The sequence below is a fragment of the Myotis daubentonii genome, chromosome 4 (assembly GCF_963259705.1).
Source record: "Myotis daubentonii chromosome 4, mMyoDau2.1, whole genome shotgun sequence".
NCBI lineage: Eukaryota > Metazoa > Chordata > Mammalia > Chiroptera > Vespertilionidae > Myotis > Myotis daubentonii.
The window spans coordinates 77,644,161-77,669,380 of NC_081843.1; the positions used below are offsets into that span (position 1 = coordinate 77,644,161).

Here is a 25,220-nt window from a genome sequence, read left to right on the forward strand (position 1 = left end):
AAAGAAAAGGTGTAAAACAAATCCTATTTTAAATATTCTACACTGAGAAGTTGCGAGTACTTAAGCACATCTCTTGTTTTCTGAATCTTTTAAGATTCTTAAGGATAACCCAAAAAAGCATTATCTAATACATTGACAAAAATTTTATTATAATGCTATATATTACAGAGTAGCATGAACACTTCCAAATATGTCTTGAAATGCAATTTTTACATAATATATTATGTACAGAAGTATGAAATAATTACATTTCAAAATCAAGTTGAAAATGGGGACAGTCACTGAGAGGGGCTACCAGGGCAGCTCTGAGTTACCTGTAATTGCTCTATTTCTTTATCTGAATTCACTTTTAAAAGTTTATCAAACTACAGTGGGGCCTTGACTTACGAGTTTAATTCGTTCTGAGATCGAGCTCGTTAAGGAGTTCGTTAAGGAGATCATTAACTCAAATTACTCTGTCAACTCAATGTAAAAAATCGGGGGAGAGACAGCTGCTATTTCAAAAAACTCGTTAGTCAGGACACTCGTAAATCAAGGCCCCACTGTATATGCTTATAATTTACACCCTTTTCTATAGGTATACCATATTTAAATTAAAATGTCATTGCATAGCCGAAACCGGTTTGGCTCAGTGGATAGAGCGTCGGCCTGCGGACTGAAAGGTCCCAGGTTCGATTCCGGTCAAGGGCATGTACCTGGGTTGCGGGCACATCCCCCAGTGGGGGGTGTGCAGGAGGCAGCTGATCGATGTTTCTCTCTCATTGATGTTTCTAGCTCTCTATCTCTCTCCCTTCCTCTCTGTAAAAAATCAATAAAATATATTAAAAAAAATGTCATTGCATAAAAGTTATATTTCTGAATGCTTACATTGCCACACAAAACCTAAGATACATTTACTCATGTTTCAAATATGTTCTCTTATTTCATCTCCCTAAAATCCCTTGCTAAATAATGAAAGAAAATCTATTTTGTAATGGTTTGCCTCTGAGGAGTTAGATTATTTCAGCAATTTATATATAGAGGAAGAGTAATTTTTATACTTTACTTAAATAAAATCCTCTAAAGCCCTCACAATAATGAACCTAGAATAAATTACAGTTTACACAATTTGAGGACTACATTTTATTCAAAGAATCAACAGAGATATGTGTACAAATTTTTAATTTCATCAAAATCAGATCTTTAACTTCTCTGCTATCTAATGAAAAAAAAAGACTTTGCTAAACTTAGAAAAATCAATTGTAAAAATAAACTCTTGCCTGCTGCCCTTGTATATTTTATGTACTTTTACTAAAACTCTGCCCTGGAATAGAATGCTTTCGAAGACGGGTGATAAATAATGCTCACCTTCACTTGCATTGCACACTGTAAAATCACGCACCAACCGAGATTTTCCTAAAGAAATTTTGGGTGATGAGCAGGAATAAGAACGTGAGCGGACTCCAGAAAGTAGTGATTCCTAAAAGAGATCATAATAAAGTTTTTTAAAAATGCTACACAAGTCTTGAAAGTATATGTTCATCATGAGTGTTACTAAATCAGCATCTTTGTAAATGTTTCAACCTGAATATTTCTGTTGTAATCTTTTTTTTCCAATTTAAATGTTTTATATATATATATATATATATATATATATATATATATTTCTTTATTGATTAAGGTATTATATATGTGTCCTTATCGCCCCATTCCCCCCCCACCACCCTCCTACTCATTCCCTCACCCCCCTGGTGTCTGTGACCATTGGTTAGGCTTATATGCATGCATACAAGTCCTTTGGTTGATCTCTCCCCCTTGCCCCCACCCTCCCCTACCTTCCCTCTGAGGTTTGACAGTCTGATTGATGCTTCTCTGTCTCTGGATCTGTTTTTATAATCTTATTATTTCTGTTTGACTCTCATATCTTTTAAATTTTTATTGTCTTTTTGAAGCTTTGGGGAATAGTTCCTATATATACTTTAGGATGCAATTATGACATTCCAATCAAGTTAGTTAAAAGTGAAAAATTAAGTCAAAGGACTTTTCTCTGTATATTTAATGAGTTTGACTTTTGTTCACCTGAATTGTCAGTTATTTTTCTTTTACACTGTAGCATTCAATCAAAATTCTATATTGACATTTATCTCTATGCTTAACAAGAGATAAGAAGGTAGCATAGCATAAAATTAGAAGCATTAGAAGGTAGAGGGATAGCCACTTATAATTGGAGGGGTTTAAAAAACTTCCAAATAGCTGTTTAAGTTTATAACGTTACTATAAAAATCTTCCTAGGCTACCCTTACCTTGTAATAGATTTCCACCCAGCACTTCCTGGAATGATGTTTGAATTTCACTTATTTGTGTATCTTTATTCCTTTTAAATGACCTGTCATTTTGTTATCCCAATTACATACAATTTCTGTTACAACATTAATGTATGGAAAATGCAAGATGGCAAGATAATAAAACATGGTTTCTTACATATTCTAGAAAATGTAAATGAATATGCAATAGAACACCACTAAAGCCATCTAGGGAACCCAACTCCCATCCACCAGAGAGAGGCCTAGTAGCCTTAGGATCCATCCCACCCATCCATTTGTAAGATGGCACTTGAAATTAGGGCTGAATAAAGTAACGCACAATTTACTACTAAAACTGAGCCATCAGCAACTGTCCTTCCCAAGCACTGGTCTCTTCTGTTCTTCCTAAGTGAAAACGCATGGTTTCTCTAAGTTCTTCGATATAAAGAGCCTGGGGCAAAGTTGAAAATAGATGTCTGATCCTGCTTCAAGGGGCCTTGAGCTGTGGGCCCTCTGGCTGACTTATCAGGGAGAGCTTTCTGGGGTTGAACGTCAGGAAGGCCAGTCCAAGCTTTTCTATAACCCTAACAGTGAGCTCGCCACAGAGGGCCCTCGCCCAACGCCATCCTCTGCACTAAAGTCATAGATGCTTGTCATTTTTTATAATAATGGGACTTGGAGAATTACCCAGATGCCTCAGGTAACATAAGGTAATTTCAGAGGCAAGGCTAGCTATCCTTTAAAGCAGCGGTCACCAACCTTTCGGACCTCACGGACCACCAGTGGTCCACGGACCACCGGTTGGCGACCGCTGCTTTAAAGGACATATTCTTCTTCAAAGTGGACAACACTGAACTGCTTCACAAAGATGACGTTACTTTTCATCCCAAATAATGATGAGTGTTCACAATTCCATCCAAAATGCAAAACTAAGAAGGATCTACATCAACAAGCATACTCATTTCTGACTATCCAGAAATATCACATGGTCTTTAGATTCAAAAGATTCTGACAGTTCTACAGGCTTCAGAGCTGAAGGAGAGGACTCAGGCCCAGATTTGAGTTCTGACTATTCACCATTGTGGGTAACCAGGACAAGACATCTCACCGCTGCAGAACCTCATCTGCTCAACAATTCCAATAAACCTCTTATGTCCAAGGGGAGTTGTGATAAAACTAGATGTTGTGCATACATAAAACATGTTTGTATATTGTACACTCTACTACAAACATGAAGCGTTATCATAACAGCCATGTGTTCATGGTAAAGAGCTGTTTGGGCATAGCACACATTATTTTATAGTAGAAAACTCAATTTAAGAAGAAAAAAGTGGATAATAATACAATCAAACAGGAAGAAAGCATATCCAAATACAAAAGGGCTTTCGCTGCAAGACGGGAAGGGTATACAATACAGATGACGTGTTGTAGAATTGTATTCCTGACACCTGTATAATTTAATTAATGCCATCTCAATAAACTCAATTTAAGAAAAGAAAAAGAAATAAAAAACAACCACAACAAAATGAAATCCCATGTGAAAGTGCCAATGAGAGAAAATCTGTCTCCTATGGAAAAATGGACAAAGTTTATGGGATTCCAGATTCGCTCGTGCAGCAGGAATGCTAAACAAACATCATCTGACTTAGTAACATGATTTACCTCATCCTCCAGGCCAAGCAAAATTTTATGTGAGCAAAACAAGTTTGATCAGAAACCCACTGAATACTACCAGTTTTTCTCCCTTTGCTTAAGAGATGATAGTAGGAATTATTATGCACAATGGTAAAATATTCCAAGTATGTGAAAGGTTGTATGTACTAGTGTTGAACTGATGAAAACAGTAAGGACCATACAGATTAGAGTGGGGAAGATGAAAAGGACAGGCTCAATCAGCCAGCGCATGAGGCCTCCAAAAAAAAAAGTTTATACATGTGAATAAAACATCATTTGTCTTTCAGAGATGGATAGATTCAGACAACACATTTTCCCCGCTTAGAATAAGCCACATTAATACCAATCAGAATACCTTTGACTGAAGGTTACTTGATAGAGAAAGTGACTCAGTCCTGGAGATGTTAAAATCTGGTTCAGTGTTGGTCTCAAAAGCGTCTAATTCATCCCCACTGGGAATCCCGGTTCTGGGGGAAGTCTGCGACACGGGCGTGTAGCACAGGTGGGCCTGCTCCGCCGGCCCTTCCCCCTCGCTGTCCGCATCCAGGGCATCGAGGCTGGAACTGGAGCACAAGGTAAGCAAATAAGTAAAAAAGCAAGGAAGCCAACAGAGTTGGTTTCTATTTCTCTGAATTCAAATTCTTCACTGGTATAAAGTATAATGGTTACGCATTTAATTTCTTCTTCTTTTTTTTTTTTTTTACTTTTATTTATTGATTTGAGAGAAAGAGAGAGAATGAGAAACACTGATTTGTTGTTCCACTTAGTTATGCATTCTTGGCTGATTCTTGTATCTGTCCTGACCAGGGACCCAATCCACAACCTTGGCGTATTGGGACAATGCTCCAACCAACTGAGCTACCCAGCTGGGGCCAATTTCTAATAAAATTTATATTTAAGTAGTTTTTCTTGTTTTTCTTCCCCCAAATATCCTCATTTTCAACAAAACGTTGCTTCCCCACGTGAACATTTCTACCTAGCTAAAGCCATGTCAGGACTCTAAGAAACAAAAGCTGGTTCAAGTTAGTGTTATCCAATTTCTGTTTTGTAAATGTGATTATGGCAAGCCCCAAATAGTTACCCTTCACATATTAAAAATGCAGACAAAACAGAGCCACTGGGCTGTTCTCGGGGGGTGGCTCTGGGGGATCTGCATGTGAGCATATGCTGAGTGGCGTTCTCCCTGTGTCCCCCCGCCGGAGAGCTCAGGGGGCGGAGGCACCGGGAAGGAGAGATGTGCAAAGGTCTCACCCAGAGTTGCTGTCACGACCCGGGTCAGGCAGGAACCCAGTGAGGTCCCAAATGTGTCATATTAAATTATCATGTTTAGAAACGTTTAAAAATCATCCCATGAAAATCCATCCCAGAAGCAGGTAGTAACTCCGCTCAGCTATAAAGCTTTTCTCTCCTTGTGTAACTGTGATAACCATGGAATTTAAAGGAAAGAATGTGACCTTCCACATTCCTGGCTCATTCCTTAACATTCACATTTTAAACCAAACTCTGAGGTCAACAGCTTTTACTGGCATGTTCACTGCACGGTGAATTTTTAAAATTAAATTTATCAGGGTAACATTGGTTAATAACATTATATAAATTTCAGGTGTACAATTTATAAAACAACATCTGTAAACTCCACTGTTTGTTCACACCCAAAGCCTCATCTCCTTCCGGCACCAGCATATATTTGATCCCCTTTACCCTCTTTGTCCTCCCTTGACCCCCATCCCCTCTGGTAACTACTATTCTGTTGTCTGTATATAAAACAAAAAGCAACAAATGAAAAAACAAACAGTGCAATTTTAATGGAGTTTTCTTTGGTTGTTACAGTTCTGAAGATAAAATTTAAGAACAATATAATGAAACCATCTTGATTATGAAATATAACTAGAAAATAAAACTTTGAATAACTCTTTTGGGTTACTTTTCTTAAAGAAAAACAAACATAGGCTATTTAATAGCCACTGAATATCAACTTAATAACTTACATGACACATGGTCCTATATGTGTCTCTAGTCCAAACACTAAGATCAGTCTCTGGTCCTTGAACTTTTTCATGGACCTTACTGGGCACCGGCAAACCTGCAAGTAAGTAAAGGCCAGGCCTGGCACCACTGAGGTTTCTAAAGTGGAATTTTCTCCTTAAAGAACACATTGAGACCCTTCACCTTGGCACTGATAAAGGAAAGATAAATTGGAGGTGGACTTCACACTTTTAATTCAACACTAAAATATGTTGGAGTACATAAAATTATTTATCGCTCTGGCCAGTGCTTCACAGTGGTTAGAGCAGTGGCCCATACATCGAAGGGTCTCAGGTTTGATTCTGGATCAAGGACACATACCTGAGTTGTGGTTTGCTCCCACCCCTGATCAGGCATGTGCAGGAGGCAATCAATCAATGTATCTCTCACACATCAATGTTTCTCTCTCTCCCTCCCTTCCATTCTGTGAAAAGCAATGGAAAAAACATATCCCTCGGGTGAGGATTAACAACAACAAAAATATGTATTTCTCATAAAAAACTAAAGCTTAGTGTTAAGAAAAACTTCCCAGTAAATGTCAGTGCTCTGAATGTTACAGTGATGTAATTACGGTGCTGTGGTGTGAAGTTTTCTTAATTCAATGATCACCTGAGGGTAGAAAGAGATCTGGGGATGGGGTGGGAGGTCAAAGGTTTGCTGATATCTTGTGCCTCTGAGTTTGTCTTCCAACTTGTGATCTCTATACTAATGAAAATTAGTTCAAATAGTCAGTTGCCTGCAAGAATATCCTATTTTAGTACAAGCCTTTCCAGGTATGTATATACAGCATTTCTCCATCACTATGAATAAATCTTAGAAGGATTAGTGAGTATTATTTTATTTTGCATAGTATACTTGAAAACCGTTCATTTCCTCGTCATCTAAATTGGGCTACAGTTTTTTTTGTTAAGTTATTAATCTAAGATATTCAATATTATAGACATTATTTTTCAGAATTACCTCTAGGTTCTCATTTTATACCATTTTTCAAAATACCATTAGTGGGCTATGAAATTGATTCAGTAGGTTGTGACCCGAATTTTCTTTTAAAATAGTATAGAGTAAAAAATATCAGAATACATTCCACATGTTATTTCATAAAACATTTAAACTTTATGTGAATGGGAGGGTGGGGGGCTCATGGTGTGACAAGCATTTCTTACTGTGGAAAAACAAGACACAAAAAATGGTTTTAAATATATACTTTAGAACAGAACAAAATTTGTCTTCTATCAACTAATTTTTTGCTGTAAAGTTTGTTAAAATAAGTGTTGCACTGCTTATTTCCCCCTTGTAACTTCTTAAAATACCTATTAATTTTAAATAACATAATGGTTACATATTATGCATACAATTTTACTTTCACCAAAATATTGTTTTAAACTTTAGAAAACTTGGGTCCCAGCCAGCTTTGTCCCTGTGTTAACCTCAGTTTTTATTGTGTGCCCCCAAATTTCTCCTCCTTGCCTCTCAGCCTATGATTCGCTTATTTTTAAAAAGGGGCATAGTTCACTTGAAGTTCATTATCATTTGTATTACACACTCCCACCATGACACCCAGTGAGGGGGGTCCTATGGCCATCCCAGGGTCAAAGTGGGCTTGCTAGGGATCACAAGTCCTTTCTTCTCATTCCTACATTTCCCAGAGGAGACAGAATGTGCAGGAGACATTGGCCGCAACACTAGCTGGAAGATTTTTCTCTCAGTACATCTTCCTCTCCTTGTCTGCCACCCTCTCCCACCACCCCCCATCAGCTGTGACATTTTTACCGAGGTTTCTAATTGCCTTTATTCAAACTGGATCATTTTTTCTTATATTTTAAGATGGCAAAATTCTAGCTGCAGCAGCGAGATGTTTAAACGTCCCAGAACAGGACCATCATCAGAAAATGTTTGCATAAGCAGAGCAAGAGACCACGTGCACCCTTTCCTGCCCCTATTCCTAAAGAGCTCATTCACTTCGAGAGACTGGATCACAAGCTGGACAGATCCCGAGGGTCCCACGAGAACGCACTGATAACACACAGTTCAATCTGTGCCTGCAGAACTGTACAGACTCTTGCTTAGACTGACCGCCTCTTGTCGCAAACAGACATGTGGAGAACCCAAAATGTCCCATCAACTTAATTCACAGCCATGACCGCTCGGCATCTTTTAAACCATCATTCCAAAAAATACGAATCTAAAGAAAATCTTTCATTATTTATGTATCAGACGTTACCCTTGGTACCAACACCTGTTTATAAAGTGTTCCAACCACAAGTGCTCGTATATCAGTGTAAAGTACAGCACAGGGGTTGGCACCTGGAGATTGCTGCTTCTCCTCCCTCGCTCTTCTTTCTGGCCAGTTACATCTCTGCTGAACACTTATCTACCTATGTGGATGCTCATTCGTAGATAAATAATTACAAACACACTCACGTGTGTGTATTCTATATTCAGATTTTGTGTGTGAAAATGAGCATACAATAAGAGGCCTTGGGCCTGGGGAAGAGAAATAAGCTATTACCTAAGGAAAGTGAACAGCAGAATAAAATGAAATTAGCAGACATTGGTCTATTTCCTAAAGAAAATAGACAATGAACGGGTGGACAAGAAACAGATGCAAAAATACAAACATACATGTGTACACACACATGTAAATATATACTATCATATCAAAACTATTGTTTTAATGATACTTTTGCATAAGTAACACTTTTGTATTTCAAATAAATATTTTGAAAATATGTGCAAGGTAACAAAGTTACAGAGCATAAAAATAAAACACCTATGATCCCACCCAACTTGAAACGTGAACATTGGCCATACCATTAAACCCTTTTTATTCCTTTCCATTCTCATTCCCTACTTTCCCCACTGGATGTAATAACTATCTTGAATTTGGGTATTTTTTCCCTCTTTGTTATCGTGTTGGTCTGTTTTTTAATAGCTTAAGCACTATGTATTGGCCCTATAATAATAAATTGTTTGATTTTGTTTGGCTTGCATTTTATAAAAACGACATCTAACTAAAGTACTTTGTCCCTTACTTTTTGTTGAACTTTGTGTTTCTGTGATGCATGTCATGTATGTAGCTGTAGTTCGTTTTCCCTACTGTATAGCACTCCTTTGTGTAACTATACTGTAATTTACCTACTCATTCCCCATTTGGGTTATTTTCTGCTCTATAAGTACTCATCCATATGTCTCTTAAAACACAGAAGTAAAACTGCTGGGTCATAAAACGCATATCCAAATTAGTTTCCAAAGTTTTTAGACAATTTTTACTTCAATCAACATAAATGGGAGTTTCCATTATATGCATTTTCATTAAAATATGAAAATATTGCCAAAGTTATGGGTTTCTTCTATTTTGTTTTTTTGCCAGTTTCCTTAACTGTCTTACTTTCAAATCAAGGAATATAGAAACCGAAAAGGGGCAACATTTTTATGTGGAGACAAAAATGGTAGGGACAATAGAAAATAAAATAGAATTTTCCAATTTCCGCTATAAGGTTCTTTGATTTTCTACATTTTCCTCTAAAATAGAGTACCTTACCTTCTTTTCTTTAGATGACTTTGTTCCTTTTCAAATCCATGAAGACCAAAAGAAAGATTTAAGTTAGAAGCACATGAACTAGATGGCGATGTGAAGGACTGTTGGGCTTCAGTATTTGATGTCACTTCCTTATTCTCATGGAGCGGGTGCCTGCCAGGGCTGGTTTCGGTAGAAAGGATATGCTTGCCGCTCTGAGGTGTCAGAGTAGAATCCATGGACTCAGGGCAGGTGTGTGTAGTGACTCCCTCTAGGTTTATATAGTTAATATCCAAATCACCAACCTGGTAGACAAAAGAAAAGTATTCCCTAAGCAAAAGCAGGACAGATAGGCTTAGTTAAGAATAAATTTCTCCCAATTTAAAAACCTTCCACTTTACTTATCTTGTCTTACTTGTTCTTGTTTTGTTTCATATAAGCAGAGAATTCTTTCATGATGTTTTTGTTCACCTGATTGCTATCCCATAATTCACAAAAGGAAAAATACCAACTGAGCATTTTAAGATTTTATGAACCACTCAAAATGAGAGGAAATGCTTTAAATACTCAAGAAAAACAACTAAGGAGCAGGCAGCTTGATTTAAAAAGCAGTTTATAGGAATTTGAGTAAACAAGGTAGAGGTGGTCACATAAAACACTACCAAACAGAAATACAAATAAAACTACAGAAGATGCATGGACTTAGCATAGCTAGAAGATAGAAAATGCCCTGAAATTCAAATTACATGGAAATAGTGAAATAAACACTGAATCTAAGCAAGCAACCTGTCGTACCCTTATCATAAACCTTTGCAGAAAGGACAGGCTGCAAAAATCTGCATGGCAGAGAGACCAGGGAGGTGGCCCCTAACAATTATCATGGGAAGAGAAAGTCTACAGGTGAAAAAGAGTCCCAGTTGATCAAAGCACCTAAGAAAGGGGCTTAAAGACACAGGCGATCTGAGGCGTCACTCATCAAATGACATCACTTCTGGGGGAGAAAACAGTAAAAAGAAAGAGAATGACACTATTTACATATAGAGTGGTGAAGGGGAAATGAAGCAAAAGGGGGAAATTTAGGGTCCTAAACCAACCATCATAATGATAATTTACTAAGGCAAAAACAATCGCGCAATGCTCAAACTGATGGGTGCAAGTCAAATGAATAACAGGGTATTTGCAATGACTCAAACTGTCTCCCACAAGATTCTTAATTTTTTTAAAATAGTGACTTTATTGAAAATAAATTTGGTAGACCAAAGATAACATCATCAGTAAAATTATCAATGTCATAAAAGTTGACTAAGGAATTGTCCCAGATTAAAGGAGACTACAAACACATGACAACTCATTACAACTCATGCAGTTGAATTTACTTTTGCTACAGAGGACTTTGAGACAAGTGGCTAAAACTGAATAAGAGTGGTACACTGCTAACAGTACTGTAGAGATGATGGTTCCCTGGTTTTGATAACTACACGTGCATATGTAAGAGAATGCCCACGTTTTTAAGAAAATGCACCACAAAAGATTGAGGGATACCATATTTTCAATTTGCTCTCAACTAGTTAAAAAATATTTATATGTCTTAAGCATTTGCAAACACACAGCACATACTCAGAGGATAATAAAGTAAAATATTAACATTTGAGGAGTTTTGATAAAGAGGATACAGGGATTCTTTGTACTGAATTAAGCAGGCTTGAAATGATGCCCAAATACAATCCTGTTGTTTTCAAAGTAGTCTATATGACAGAGTAACTTTCAAAGTAGCTTTATCATGTGAATTGCCTCATCAGATAGGTTGGTAACATTGAGAATTTACAGGAAACAGCATTGCAAACAAGCTAGCAATCTTTTTAGGTTTCTGTGCCATGTTGAGGGGATGAAGGAAATAGATTAAGATTTTTTTTTCTAGATATTGCTAGAAATTGTTTTAAAAATGCAGAATTTGGACTCTCTGTTCTTGTTATTCAAATGGACATAGGGACAGTGAGATAAATGGTATGTTAACTATGCCACACTGACATAGAGAACTTTGTGATTTGTATCCAGGTTTTTAGTTTCATTTCTGTTTTCACTGCATGCATTTGGCGATCCTCTGCTATGTTTCAGTTTACCAATTAGCCTGCTTGAGTTCTCTTCAAGTGTATGCTTCACATTACTAGAGCAACACTTCTCTCACTCAAAACAATCGCAAACAGTCACATCTTAACTTCATGTTGTGTATTTTTAATGTATCTTAGAACAAATAAAGACACGGTTCTCTCCTTCTAATAGCGAGTCGTATAATTTTAGTTATTTGAGGTAAGTGAAAATGTTACAGTGTTCACTGAGGCTTAGAAAAAACAAAAAAATTAAGAACTCAAGAAGCATTTCATGCAAATGCTTAGGAAATAAGGCAACAGAATAAAAGCAGTAAAATCAGAATGTGACTAGAGCACACCAAGTCCAGTTAGCCTGTATCTTCAAAGAATGTCCCCAGAACTCCCACTTTGTCCTAAACTCTGTGCTTCATTCTAGATTTCATAAATAGGAACACATTCAGCTGCTTTATACCAAAACGTATACCAGTTTTCATAGCCTGATGTCCATGTCCTGATGTTCATATCTTAGTCATTTTGAATATCGTCCCGCCCTATGCATTTATACAATGCATTTGAGGTAATAGTGTTTTATAACACAAAAAGAAAAAAGCAGAGATATTTGACTAGGAGATGAAATTGAGATCTAGTAGACAGAAAAAAAATGTTTATATCACAGAAAACATCTATAAGTAATAAGGTATAATATATGCACACTGATAACAAAAAGAGTAAAATACCATATTGCTCAAGGAGCATATTTATGGTGCATTTATATGGGAATTAGGCTTTAAAGTTAGTGGATAAAACAGAAATTATGTTGTCAAAATTACCCTTGAGTCCCTTAAATCTAACATAAATTAGAGCAGCGGTTCTCGACCTGTGGGTTGCGACCCCTTTGGGGGTCAAACGAACCTTTCACAGGGGTCGCCTAAGACCACCAGAAAACACATATATAATCACATATGGTTTTTGTGATTAATCACTATGCTTTAATTATGTTCAATTTGTAACAATGAAATTGGGGGTCACCACAACATGAGGAACTGTATTAAAGTGTCGTGGCATTAGGAAGGTTGAGAACCACTGAATTAGAGTGTGCAGAAATCTTCTGATCGATAACTATATTGGGGGATGGGAGTGGGAGGAGTGGGGTCAATGGAGGAAAGGGGGACATCCATAATACTTTTAACAATAAAGATAAATTTCTAAAATTAAATTTTTTTAAATCAAGGGTGACTGAGCTTCAGAAAAGAATGAAGGATAAATCCATATGTAGATGCACAAACCACTTGCCTTCATGAGCTTTAACTCACAAATCTCTATCAGGGAATGGGCGGGGAGCTCTGAAGGGTTCCAGCTTCCCTGTAACACGACACCATTCTGCTTTAATATTAAAGCTCTACAACCTTATTACATGTTAATAGGTGTGTCGTAAGGATTAAAAAAGTAATTTATATGACAGCATCCTATGGGGCTGGCGTCAAGCTCTTGCTCACCCAGCTCCTGCTGGCTTTGAATACAAATACTGCAAGAGCAAATCACACACACCTTGTTTTCTGACAAGCTGTAGAGAAGAAACTGGCCTCGCAATTGTCATTTCCTATTTTGGCCCCAATAGAAGAGCTCTCACACTCCTCTCTTTGGGCAGTGTCAAGGCCCCTCCCCCGTGGTGCGCCTTGGGTAAGATATGCTGTGCTGAAGGAAGGACCTCAGTTACATGCTCACATGATGGGACTCCACTGTAGCATCACCAGGGCTGCACTTGGGCTAAAGCTCCCAGAGGAACACAGCGATGCTGAATCTATAAAGAGGGCGGATCCACCTCAGAACATCAGTCCCACCTCACCTGATCTATCGCCACACAGTTAGCATAGACTTCATCGCCACCGTTCAGCATGTCAGAAAGCCCACCGGCAGCGTGGAACGTGGGGGGCTGCTTGGATTTTCTGAGGACATCACAGGAGCGATCTAGAGGAGAAGAGAAAACAGGAGAAATAAAGTGGAGGAATTTATTTTACAGTCAACCTTTGCCTTCTTAATTCAACTATAAGAAGAAACAATCAAGATTATATTTTTAAAGATGGCACTTTGCTACCTCCACTTATTCAGAACTACCTGCAAGTATGTTATTTTCTACATCCAAACTTTCTCAGTATCTAAAACTGTCCTAAAGAATGCATCGTGCCAAAACCGGTTTGGCTCAGTGGATAGAGCGTCGGCCTGCGGACTGAAAGGTCCCAGGTTCGATTCTGGTCAAGGGCATGTACCTGGGTTGCGGGCACATCCCCAGTGGGAGATGTGCAGGAGGCAGCTGATCGATGTTTCTCTCTCATCGATGTTTCTAACTCTCTATCTCTCTCCCTTCCTCTCTGTAAAAAAATCAATAAAATATATTTAAAAAAAAAAAAAAAAGAATGCATCGTTCTAGATAAGTATGTGCCCATTTCAAGCACTAGTTTTCTAATCATGAGAGATTTTCATAAAATCAATGAGACTTTTGCTTCCAATTTCTAACAGATTAAACTAAAATTCACTTTATGAATCACTTGGAAGCACCAGTGATTGCACTGTGACCCTCAGGTGCCACTGAGGTGTTCAGGCTCCAGACCCTTTACTGAAGGACCCGCGATAGCACGTAGCCTCGCAGTTCTGGCTCTGGACTCCCTGCTGAATATGCATAGTCTCAAGACACAGCTTTGCTTCCATTTCAGTTACAGAAGTGTTTTTGCTTGCTTCTATGTCCTCAGATTAGTTCCAAATAGATGAGGTTGCTCAAAGAGGTGTCCCAGAGAGTTGAGGTGTTACTGTATTTGCAGGGAACAAAAGTTGAAGGCAATAAACCATAGAGAAGCCAGAATGCTTCATTTCTTGTGTCTTTGGCTAAACTGCCTAATCTCCAGATACCTTTATAGGGCTTCCTCATCTGTAAAAGTGGACTATTATTCTTCTTCCTCATTGTATAGTTATGAGGATTAAATTAGTTCAGACATGTAAAGCACTTAACACATGCCTACGTACTTAGTAAGTGCTCGATAAACATTGTCACTATCATTATATTTTGTTAGTAGTGGTTTTAACCATGTTCAATGTGAGGTACAAGGCCATTAGTGAGATACAAGGCCATTAATACTAATCATGGTCTGTTATAATAAATTATCAATAGCTGTACATTAATTTAATAGGATAGATTCAAAGTTATATCCATAGCAAATGATGTCCTCACTGACGTTCCATTGAGTTTTTTTGCATGAATACATAACGAATCATGCTGCCTTTATAAGTTCCATCAGAAATGGCACTTATTCCATGTCATAGTATATGGCATGTCTTGCCTATGTCATAGCATAAAACCTAAGTAAACCCATGGACTGAATCAGAAAATTTTTAAAAATATTATTTAACTGTTGGGCTGATGTACTAGGAATAAAAAATTCTATTCTTTCATAGAAGGTCCCAGATGAAATTACAGAAGTTATAAAGATATATGGATTGTATGAGCCAAGTGGCCTTGGCTTCAGATTCTCCACCTAAATCTCTCTCTTCCCCACAGAACACCCAACTGAGATTTTTATGAAGCTCCTTGAGGAAATATACAATGGAAATGTAAAACATTATCTCCTCATATCTATCATGTCTTCTCTTATCAATTTATTTAAATAGCTAGCAATATAACACACAAAGCCCACAAACACTTCACAAGAATAACCTTTATGATCAATTACTATACATTTTTATTCTAATTACACAAAATAAAAGCATGTTCCAAAGGTTATAAATCAAAAACCTGACAAAACCCTTTCACTGTGTTCTGAGGTAAGAAAATACTTGCTCATTTGTCATTTTACAGCATGTTAGAAAAACAATCATAAATAACTCAACATGGTCCTCTGAAGGGTCATTAATCCAGTTTAACTGCTCTCATGTCCTAAGTTCACAGACTGTAACACACCTGGCATGTCTGCCATCACACTCGAGAGGCTGGTTATGCCCCTTTTAACCATTTCCATCACTGCCGAATCAAAACTTCCTTGATTATTAGACTAAGGAACTAGCAAGATATTTAATAAAACATCTGCAAATAATTGACAGATTTAATTTTAAAACAGAGAACCAAATGAAATATTACTCCAAATGGTCTGGTGTCAGTGTATGCACTGCCCAGTCATCCGACAGCCATGTTCGGAACTACCAAAATAGTCAGCTCTGTGCTCACAACCGACCCTCACTTCAAGGATGAGCAGGACCAGGAACCACTTCTATTTTCACACTCACAGGTAAGAGTCATTTGGATTCAACTTTTCTTCCACAAACAAATCTACCTGGCTCTGTGTGGCAGGTCAGAATCTATAATAATAAGAGCGTAATATGCTAATTAGACCAGGTGTCCCCCCCGGATGAAGGGATGAAGTCGGGGCTGCAAGGGAAGCCCGGGTTCTGGGTGCCTGCCAGTGGCCAGAAGGAAGCCCAGGTCCCGGGTGCCAGAGGGAAGCCAGTGCCGGCAGCCGGGGGATGGAAGGCCTACTCTTGCACGAATTTCGTGCACTGGGCCTCTAGTCTATAAGGAAATCATACCCAGGCAGTAAAAATAAACTCAAAGGTGGAAGAGTTACTTTGGTTACTTTGACCAAGTTGGAATCTAATTTTGTTTTCTGCATGATTTATTTAATCAATGTTTTGGAAAATGATGTGATTTATTTACAAGACAGGCCCATAACCTCTTATCTGTAATTCTGAAATCCAAAAATCTCTGAAAAATCAAAACATTTTCCCCCTAAGTTTGGTTTAAAAACAAATGCGGTGGCAAAATCTAACCTGAATCCACACGAGGTCATGTAAAGTCTCTATTTACCCCACTTCAGTGTGAACAGTCATACCTCCTGCTGCAGAATTATTATTGTGCTTGATGATAGCATTGCCCCAGTGTTCCCAATGGGACTCACAGCATACATACTATACACACTATATCAAAAAACATGAACATTCCTAATTCAAAAACAAGTCTGGTCCCAAGAGTTTCAAAGAAGAAACTGTGGATCTCCACAAAATCAACCGTAGCAGGTATTAGACCAAGATTTTATCCTTGCTCTACCAAGTTCACAATTTTCCATAGCTACATCTCATCCTGTATTTTTCTATGCTCTACAACTTGTCTTTAGATTAACTCTCCTGTTACTCTTTAAATAAAACCAATTTTCCAAGAAATTCCTGGCCTTACTATAAATGGGAACTGTGCAAGATATTTAATAAAACATCTGCAAATAATTGACATATTTAATTTTAAATGAACCAAATGAAATATTACCCCAAATGAAATATTACCCCAAATGGTCTGGTGCCAGTGTATAATAATAAAATAATAAAAACAAAACAATGGAACTGCATTGTGACTAAACATCTGAGCATCTACAGTGCCTGCTTCTTGTCATAAAGAGAGATTCTGTAGGACTCAGCAGTGTTAAAGATGCAGTGACAACAAACCCACTTTCTCCTTGAATGAGCAGGAAGGTCAAAAAAACGTGAAAAAGAAATATCTCCCTTATAATGTGATTCGCTGTCATCTAATGTTAGGTTAAGATACCATCTCCAAGTCTGATGGAGCCCAGAAGAATTTACCTTACACTTTGGGAAACCTGCCAGGATAGTGGCATCATCCTGTCCATTAGGTAAGGATTGCACTGAGTCTTGTGGGGGCTTAAGGGAAGAGGGCGCATGACTATATAACAGTAAGGAGGGGAAATCTGTCTCCTCTCTAGATCTGTCGCCCACAACCTGCCATGTAGATTTGCTGAGTTACTCATTGCAACTATTTATAAAATTGTCCCAGAAGACCTTTGCATTGTAACTGTCTGGGGCAGCCGTGGCTCATGATTGTCAAAGGACACCAACAGGTAATAGGATCTAGAAGTGAACAGACACTGACAAATCAGAAGATGACAGGCTTATAAGACCTCTACTCTTTTATTAACTGCAGCATAATCACTGCAAATAATAGGCTTCTGACCAGCAGAATAAGGTTTATTGTGAAAAAAGCCTTTAAAGGTACTTTCAAATAAACATCAGCTACCTATATTAAAGTGGCCCATTACTGCACTATTTCGGCCCATTACAAAGAAAAAGCTACAATGGTTTTGTTTTCTTAAGAAACCTGATCTTTGTAAGATTTTCAAGATATATGATTTTATTGCTTCCATATGTAACCACTTTAGTAGCAAATTAAATGAAAAATTATTGCCAAAAAATGTCCTTCAGGTTCTTTTTCAATGAGCCTATAGATGTAATTTACAGTAAGAATCAGCTCTCTATCTTGAATTAATGTTATTTTTTTCCGGGTGTGAGGAACACACGATACAATATATAAATGATATATTACTGACTCATGCACCTGAAATCTTATTCTATTAACCAATGTCACCCCAATAAGTTCAATAAAAATAAAAAATAATTAATGAATGAATGATATTTTGTAAACATTTAACTCAACTCCCATCCACATAGCTGCAACTTTTAAATTGGTGAAAAGCAATGCATTGCAGTAGTTAAGAGCATGGGCCCTGGCCTGCCCAGATTCAACCCCAGCTCAATCACCTATTAGCTGTGTGACCTTGGGCAAATTACTTAACCTTTCTGTACCTCCATTTCCTATTTGTAAAATAGCAATGATAATATGTCTACTTATTAGCATTGTCATAAGGATTAAATGATTTATACTTTAAATGATTAGAACATAATCTGACACAAAGGAAGCACTAGGCAAATGCTTGATATTACCAAATAAGAAAATGAGGTTGTATAGTTTTAACACTTTATGTAATTTTAATGCTTTAAAAAATGATTTCAACCATGGTTATAACTTTACATGTTTATAACGAACCCAAGACAACTGGAATTCACAGAATAGTCCATTTGCTACACAAAGAGCTAAAATAATGTTGTAAATGGCTTAGCTCGTGTTAAGAAAAGCTCATCCTGAACATGGTAACTGATGAACAAAGTCAAGCTACCCAGTCAGAGTTACCTTGCAAAGACTCAAGGGTGAGAGCTCGTGAAACAGGAGAGAGTCCAACAGCAGGACAAACAAAACATAAAGTCAAACCATCAGAGACAGCATTTCTCAAGAATAAAGGGAGGATTTCAGAAACTGCCGTGTTCTAACATGACGAAGTGGACTTGGGCCAGGTTCTCGCTGCAGAGCGCCTAGAGGGTAAACAGTAACTCTGAGGGGATCCCCAGCTCGCCCCTCTCCCCGCTATTCTCAGGGCTTTGTAATGTGATCTGTGAAACTGTACCAGGACTCCCTGCAACAGCGTTTTCATCAGCGCTGGCTGGCTGTACAGAGGCTCCAGCGAGGTGATAACTGAAAGTAGGTATGTTTCACCCACAGAATGAAGGGTAACTGGTGCTAGTGAGCGGGGAGAGAGAGAGAGAGGCAGCTCCGGGTGCCTCCCTTTTCTCTGACATTTACAACTACCCCAAATCTGGCAGGAAACAGTTAAGGGCACAGACCAGCCTACGGCCTCTGCCACCTGATTTATAATGAAATCAAACTCTCCCTCAAGAAGCTAAGAGCCTTGTAGCTAAGGGAAAATGTGGCCTGCTTGCGTGGTTATGTAAGAGACCCACACCCAGACATAAACAAACCCGGCTCAGGCAGCTTCTGCAAACCTGCTGCTGACCTGGTTTGGCCCACTCTGGGTGCCAAGCTCTTGCCTGTGAAACTCAAGAGAGGGCCTCTCAGTCCAGATATCTCTTAACAATGGCTGGATGGTTGGTTTCATTCATTCATTCATTCATTCATTCATTCATTCAGTTTTGCTTTAAACCTAGAAGTTTATGAACACAGCAGGATTTAGTCTTACCCACCACAAAGTAGGTAAGACTTTTTATTTTTTGACTAAGTCTTTATTGTTTTTTTATTTCCTAATTTTTTTCAGTTGCAATTTACATTCAATATTATTGTGTATTAGTTTCAGGTGTACAGCACAGTGGTTAGATAATCATATAATTACTTTACAAAGTATTCCCCCTGATATTACCAGTACCCACCTGATACAATACATCGTTATTACAAAATTATTGACTATATTCCCTGTGCTGTACTTTACATCTGCATGGCTATTTTGTAACTACCAATCTGTACTTTTTCATCCCTTCACCTTTTTCACCCAGTCCCACAACTCCCTTCCCCTCTGGCACCATCAGTCTGTTCTCTGTATCTTTGAGTCTGTTTGTTTTGTTTGTTCATTTATATTGTTCTTTGGATTCTACCTGCAAGTGAAATCTATGGTATTTGTGAGTAAGACTTATTTTAGAGTTCGGTTCCCAGCACTCTACATCACAGTCACCAGTGACCTTGCTATCACAGAATGCAGTGGTTGGGTCTCGCCTGGTGTGACCTACAGCAGCATTTGATACACTTGATTGCTCCCTTTCCCCCTTTTCCTCCAGGACACCACTCTCTGTCTTCCTGGCCTTTCCTTCTCAGTCTTCTTCATCTTCTAGATTTGGGCAGATAGCAGCACTCTAGGGCCAATCCTCTTTTTCTCTTTCTTTCTCCACTAATTCCGTGGCTCATCTAACAACATGGCATCATACACCATTACAGAATGACTCTTCATCTCCAACCCAGACCTGTCCCCTGAATTATAACAATCTCCTCAAAATCTCCACTGAGTGGTCCAGCAGCCACATCAAGCATGACAGATGCAAAACAGAACTCTTCACTTTCCCTCCTACACTGACTTGCTCCTCCCAGTAAATGCCAGCTCTATCCTTCCTTGAAGTTGTCTTGACTGATCTTTCACAATCAAATGGATCCAGAATCTGACCTTTTCTGATCATCTCCACTGACACCCCAACGCATGCCACCAACATCTCTTGCCTAGACTATTGCAAGACTACTCTCTCCTAATGGTCTCCCGGCTTCTACTCTTCTGCCCTCCATGGCCTATTCACCACAATGTAGACAAGGCAATTCTGTTACAAAGGAAATCAAATCATAGCATGCCTCTAAAAGTCTCCAATGGCTTCCCATCTCATTCAGAGTAAAAGCCAAATTTTACCACAACCTACAGCACCTTACTCAAATGGTTCTGGGACCTAATTCCTGTGTGGGGGTGGGGAGGGAGGATCCCACAAATCTAAGCAATTGTTGGACACCAGATAGGTGTTGCCAATTACAAGTCCAGGTTCTTACTTGTGCTTCTGAATGGCTACAGATTGAAGGTTCTCATAACCCCCTCTTGGACTGCAAGATGCCAATCACAGTCCAGGTTGCTATCTGTACTTCTGACCAACTATATAAATCAGAGGTTCCCACAACCCCCTCCTTGGGTTCGATTAACTTGCTAGAGCAGCTCACAGACCGCAGAGGAATAGTTAATTATGAAAAGATATACTAGTATATAACTCAGGAACTGCCAGGCAGAAGAGACAAGTAGGGCAAGGTATGTGGGAAGGGGCACATAGTTTCTGTGCTCTGAGCATGCCAAACTCCCAGTACCTCCATGTGTTCATCAACCAGAAGCTCCCTGAGTCCTATCAGCTTGGTTTTCTAATGGAGGCTTTATGATATAGGCATGATTGGTTAAATTTTTGCCCCCTGGAGACTGAACTCAATCTTCAGCCCTTATCCCTTCTCTGGGGGGTTGGGGGGTAGGACAGAAAGTTCCAATCCTCTAAACCTAAGGTTGGTTTTCCTGGCAACTAACCCCCATCCTTAGGTCCAAAAGGCACCTCATTAACATAACAAAAGACATCTTTATCACTCTCATCACTTAGGACAGTGGTTCACGAGCCACATGCGGCTCTTTGACCCCTTGAGTGTGGTTCTTCCACAAAATACTACGTGCGGGCGTGCATGTACAGTGCGATTGAAACTTCCTGGCCCATGCGCAGAAGTCGGTTTTCGGCCTGGGCGAGTCTATTTTGAAGAAGTGGCGTTAGAAGAAGTGGGGGGTGTCAGTTGGAATCTCCCATGCACACTCATCTATCTGAAACAAGTATACAAGACTAGTGTGGATGGGAGAGTTGGAAGGGGTCAACCTCAGCGAATGTACCTCAATCAGATTGAGGACGTTTTTAGCAAAGGCCAGCTTAGGAGTACCCTAATTAGGTTAATAACAATGTACCTACCTATATAGTTTAAGTTTAAAAAATTTGGCTCTCAAAAGAAATTTCAATCGTTGTACTGTTGATATTTGGCTCTGTTGACTAATGAGTTTGCCGACCACTGACTTAGGACATTTCAAGGGTTTTAGGAGCTCTGTGCCAGAAATAGGACAAAGACTAAATATGTATTTCTTATTACAAATTACAATATCACACTAAACACGCCCTCATCCAACCTCTCTGAAGCTGCTGATTACTCTAGCCACTCTGGCCTTGCTGTTCTATGTCTCAGGCCATTTGCACTTGCTGTTCTCACTTCCAGGATTGCTCTTCTCCTTTATACCCAGATGTCTTCCTTCTTCACTTTCTTTAGCTCTCTACTCAAATGCTATCTTATCAAGAGTCTCTGCCTGACCATCATATATATATATATATATATATATATATATATATATATATATATATATCCCCTAAGCCCTGCTTTATTTTCCCTTATAACATATATCATCACCTTGTACATTGTATCTATCGTATATTATTTGTTCCCTTCCATTAGAATGTAAGCTCCATGAGAACAGTGACTTACAATGCTTCATTCACTGTATCCCCAATTCCTAGGGCCATGTCACGTAGTAGATACTCAACATATATTTTCCAAAGGAGGAATTCTTTCTCATTAAGAAAAGAATATCCCCCCATTTGACCCAGTGATCCCACTTCTAGGAATATATACCAAGAAACTAAAAACACCAATCAGAAAGGATATATGCACCCCTATGTTCATAGCAGCACAATTCACCATAGCTAAGATTTGGAAACAGCCTAAGTGCCCATCAGCAGATGAGTGGATTAGAAAACTGTGGTACATCTACACAATGGAATACTATGCTGTGGTAAAAAAGAAGGAACTCTTACCATTTGCAACAGCATGGATGGAACTGGAGAGCATTATGCTAAGTGAAATAAGTCAGTCAGGGAAAGATAAATATCACATGATATCACTCATTTATGGAATATAATGAACAACATAAACTGATGAACAAAAACAGATCCAGAAACAGAGAAGTATCGATCAGACTGTCAAACCTCAGAGGGAAGGTAGGGGAGGGTGGGGGTAAGTGGGAGAGATCAACCAAAGGTCTTGTATGCATGCATATAAGCCTAACCAATGGACACAGACACGAGTGGGGTGAGGGCATGAGGGGGGGGCATGGGGGGGATAAGGACATATACGTAATGATTTAATCAATAATTTAAAAAGAGCGCAGCAACATTTGCCACAAAAAATTAAAGTAAATAAAATAAAAAGAAAAGAATCCCCTTGTGCCAGGTACAATTAATTCTGGTCTGGTAAAATTTCCTCAAATTCTGGGGGTAGTCTTGTGGATTGCCCAGCGATTCTTGTTTTACCCCAGGATGCCATGGAAGTGTCAATTTCTTATTTCTTTCATCCATTCATCCATTCATCCATTCATTCTTTTTATCAACATGTACTGAGTATCTACTGACTGCCAGGTACTGTGCCACCTGTTGGGCCCTGGCTAGGGCCCTCAGCCTCCATCAATAACTCTTTAAAATCTCCTCAAAACACAGTCATTACGGACTGTTCCTCAGCAGATCCCTCAGAAGTCCCTACACAGCCATGAGGCTGTCTTCTTCCTCAGAGTTCTTCCTGCCTGCCTGTTACCTCTATGTTTTATCCTGCATCTTCTACTTTGCCCCTCCTGGTAGTACAAGTAACTTCTTAGTTCGAGTCCAAGCTAGAAACACATTCTCCCATTGTGCAGAACACCACAGATGCTGAGCACTTCCTATGGCACCATCGCAATGCCTTCTGGTAGCAGCCCAAGAATGTACTCTTTAATCTCTTTAAAATATCAGTGAGGCTACTCTTTTACTAAAGGAATAATAGGATGATCAGGTAGGTTTGCAAAGTAAAGGTACTGGGAAGATGATCTGGGAGAGAGAGAGAGAGAGAGAGAGAGAGAGAGAGAGAGAGAGAGAGAGAGATTAAAAGGGAGAGGGTATTTATTTATTGTCTAAAGTTTTACATATGTCAAAAAAAACATTTGATTTTTACCACTAAAAAAAGGGGGAGAGAGGGAAGAAACAAAATATTAAGTACTCCAAGAGTAAGCATCTATTGAACACCTGCTCCATGCTGGGTAATTATCCTGGGTAATCCTACTCTTATAGCTCAGATGAATCCAGCACTCACTATGAACCAGATACTGCCTGATTTACATACACTAACTCATTTGATCTCCAAAACAACCCTGTGTAGCTATACTATTTACTATTTCCGTTTTGCGGAACTGTGGTGCTATTTAAGTAACTTCTCAAGGTCACACAACTAGTAACTTGCAGCTCTAGGTACGCACTCTGCTAGGTAGTTCAAAGTATTTTATTTAATAATTGGGGTTACTCAGTATCCTATTTTGAGCCAAAGAAAATGGTATGTGAGCAATGTCTGGTATTTTCCCACTGGGAAGTTTCATTAATGTGTTATAGTTTGACTTGTGCCTAAGTGTGTTCGTTCACTTCCTGGGCCGCCAGAGATTTCCTGCCGGAATATAACAGTGCAAATCTTGCTGAGAAAACATTCACAGAATGGTAAGTGTGATTTCATTTTATTTAACCACACAATATACAAAACAATCAAGAGAAAGGGCTGGAAAGTTAAACCAAGATGTTAACTGCTATCTCTAGATGATGGATCACAGGTGGTTTTTACTTTCAACTCTTCACTCTCTATAACTTCTAGATTCCCAACAATAACCATTTTTACATCTAAAATAAGAGGAAAAAAACAAGTCATGTGTTTAAAATGTGTCTCCTATGTAAAAGAACAGCTGCAGCATTTCATGCAAAATAGGTTATCGGTAAATCCACCATATCAGATAAGATATATGTAAATGTATTCGCTGGAAATGTTTTACCCAAGAGTACATAGTATTATTTTTACCCATTTGCCAACCCTGCTCCTCATAACCACATTGTGTGTTATCACGTTCATTTTGTAGACAGGAAAGCTGAGGCACAAGCAGAGGGATTAACCTGCCCACACCATTAGGTGATAGGACCAGAATGCAAACAGCACTGACAGACACCCTCTCTCGCAACAGCACACCCTCTCCAAATCCCACAAGTCAAAGGCAACTGCCATATTCTGCAGGTCACAGACTGTCCTCTTTACCAATGGTCTGAGTGTGCCCCAGAAGAAAGAAAAAACCCACCCTCACAGGTGAGAGGAAACATTTTCAGGGATAAACTGCCATTTATCCCTGCCTATTCTTCTGGAAGGCTCTCTTAGGATTTTCCTGATATTAGTCATGGCCTGGAAAATCTCTAGGCCTCCCTACTCTGAGTTACAGTTGAGGTTACAGAGAGGATCCTTCCAAATTCCAAAACCATCCTAGCCCAGGAATTTCCTGTGGGTCACGTATGAGCTAAAGTTACTCTGAGGATGTTAGTCCGCAACGCGATGAATCTGGGAGAACCCAGGGAGCCTTTGTCTACCAAGCTAGA

At 38.9% G+C, this 25,220-nt stretch overlaps 1 protein-coding gene across 9 annotated transcripts in view; it reads right to left on the reverse strand.

Annotated features, from left to right (window-relative positions):
* ARHGEF28 (Rho guanine nucleotide exchange factor 28) overlaps positions 1 to 25,220 on the reverse strand; it is a 263,386-nt gene that overhangs the window by 82,895 nt on the left and 155,271 nt on the right. For all 9 annotated transcript variants that reach the window (XM_059694332.1, XM_059694331.1, XM_059694328.1 and 6 more), the window contains 4 exons: positions 13,432 to 13,553; positions 9,523 to 9,803; positions 4,312 to 4,519; positions 1,348 to 1,459 (listed from right to left, as the gene is read on the reverse strand). In XM_059694332.1, the coding sequence (XP_059550315.1) occupies positions 1,348 to 1,459; positions 4,312 to 4,519; positions 9,523 to 9,803; positions 13,432 to 13,553 (723 nt within the window). The remainder of the gene's footprint in view (positions 1 to 1,347; positions 1,460 to 4,311; positions 4,520 to 9,522; positions 9,804 to 13,431; positions 13,554 to 25,220) is intronic.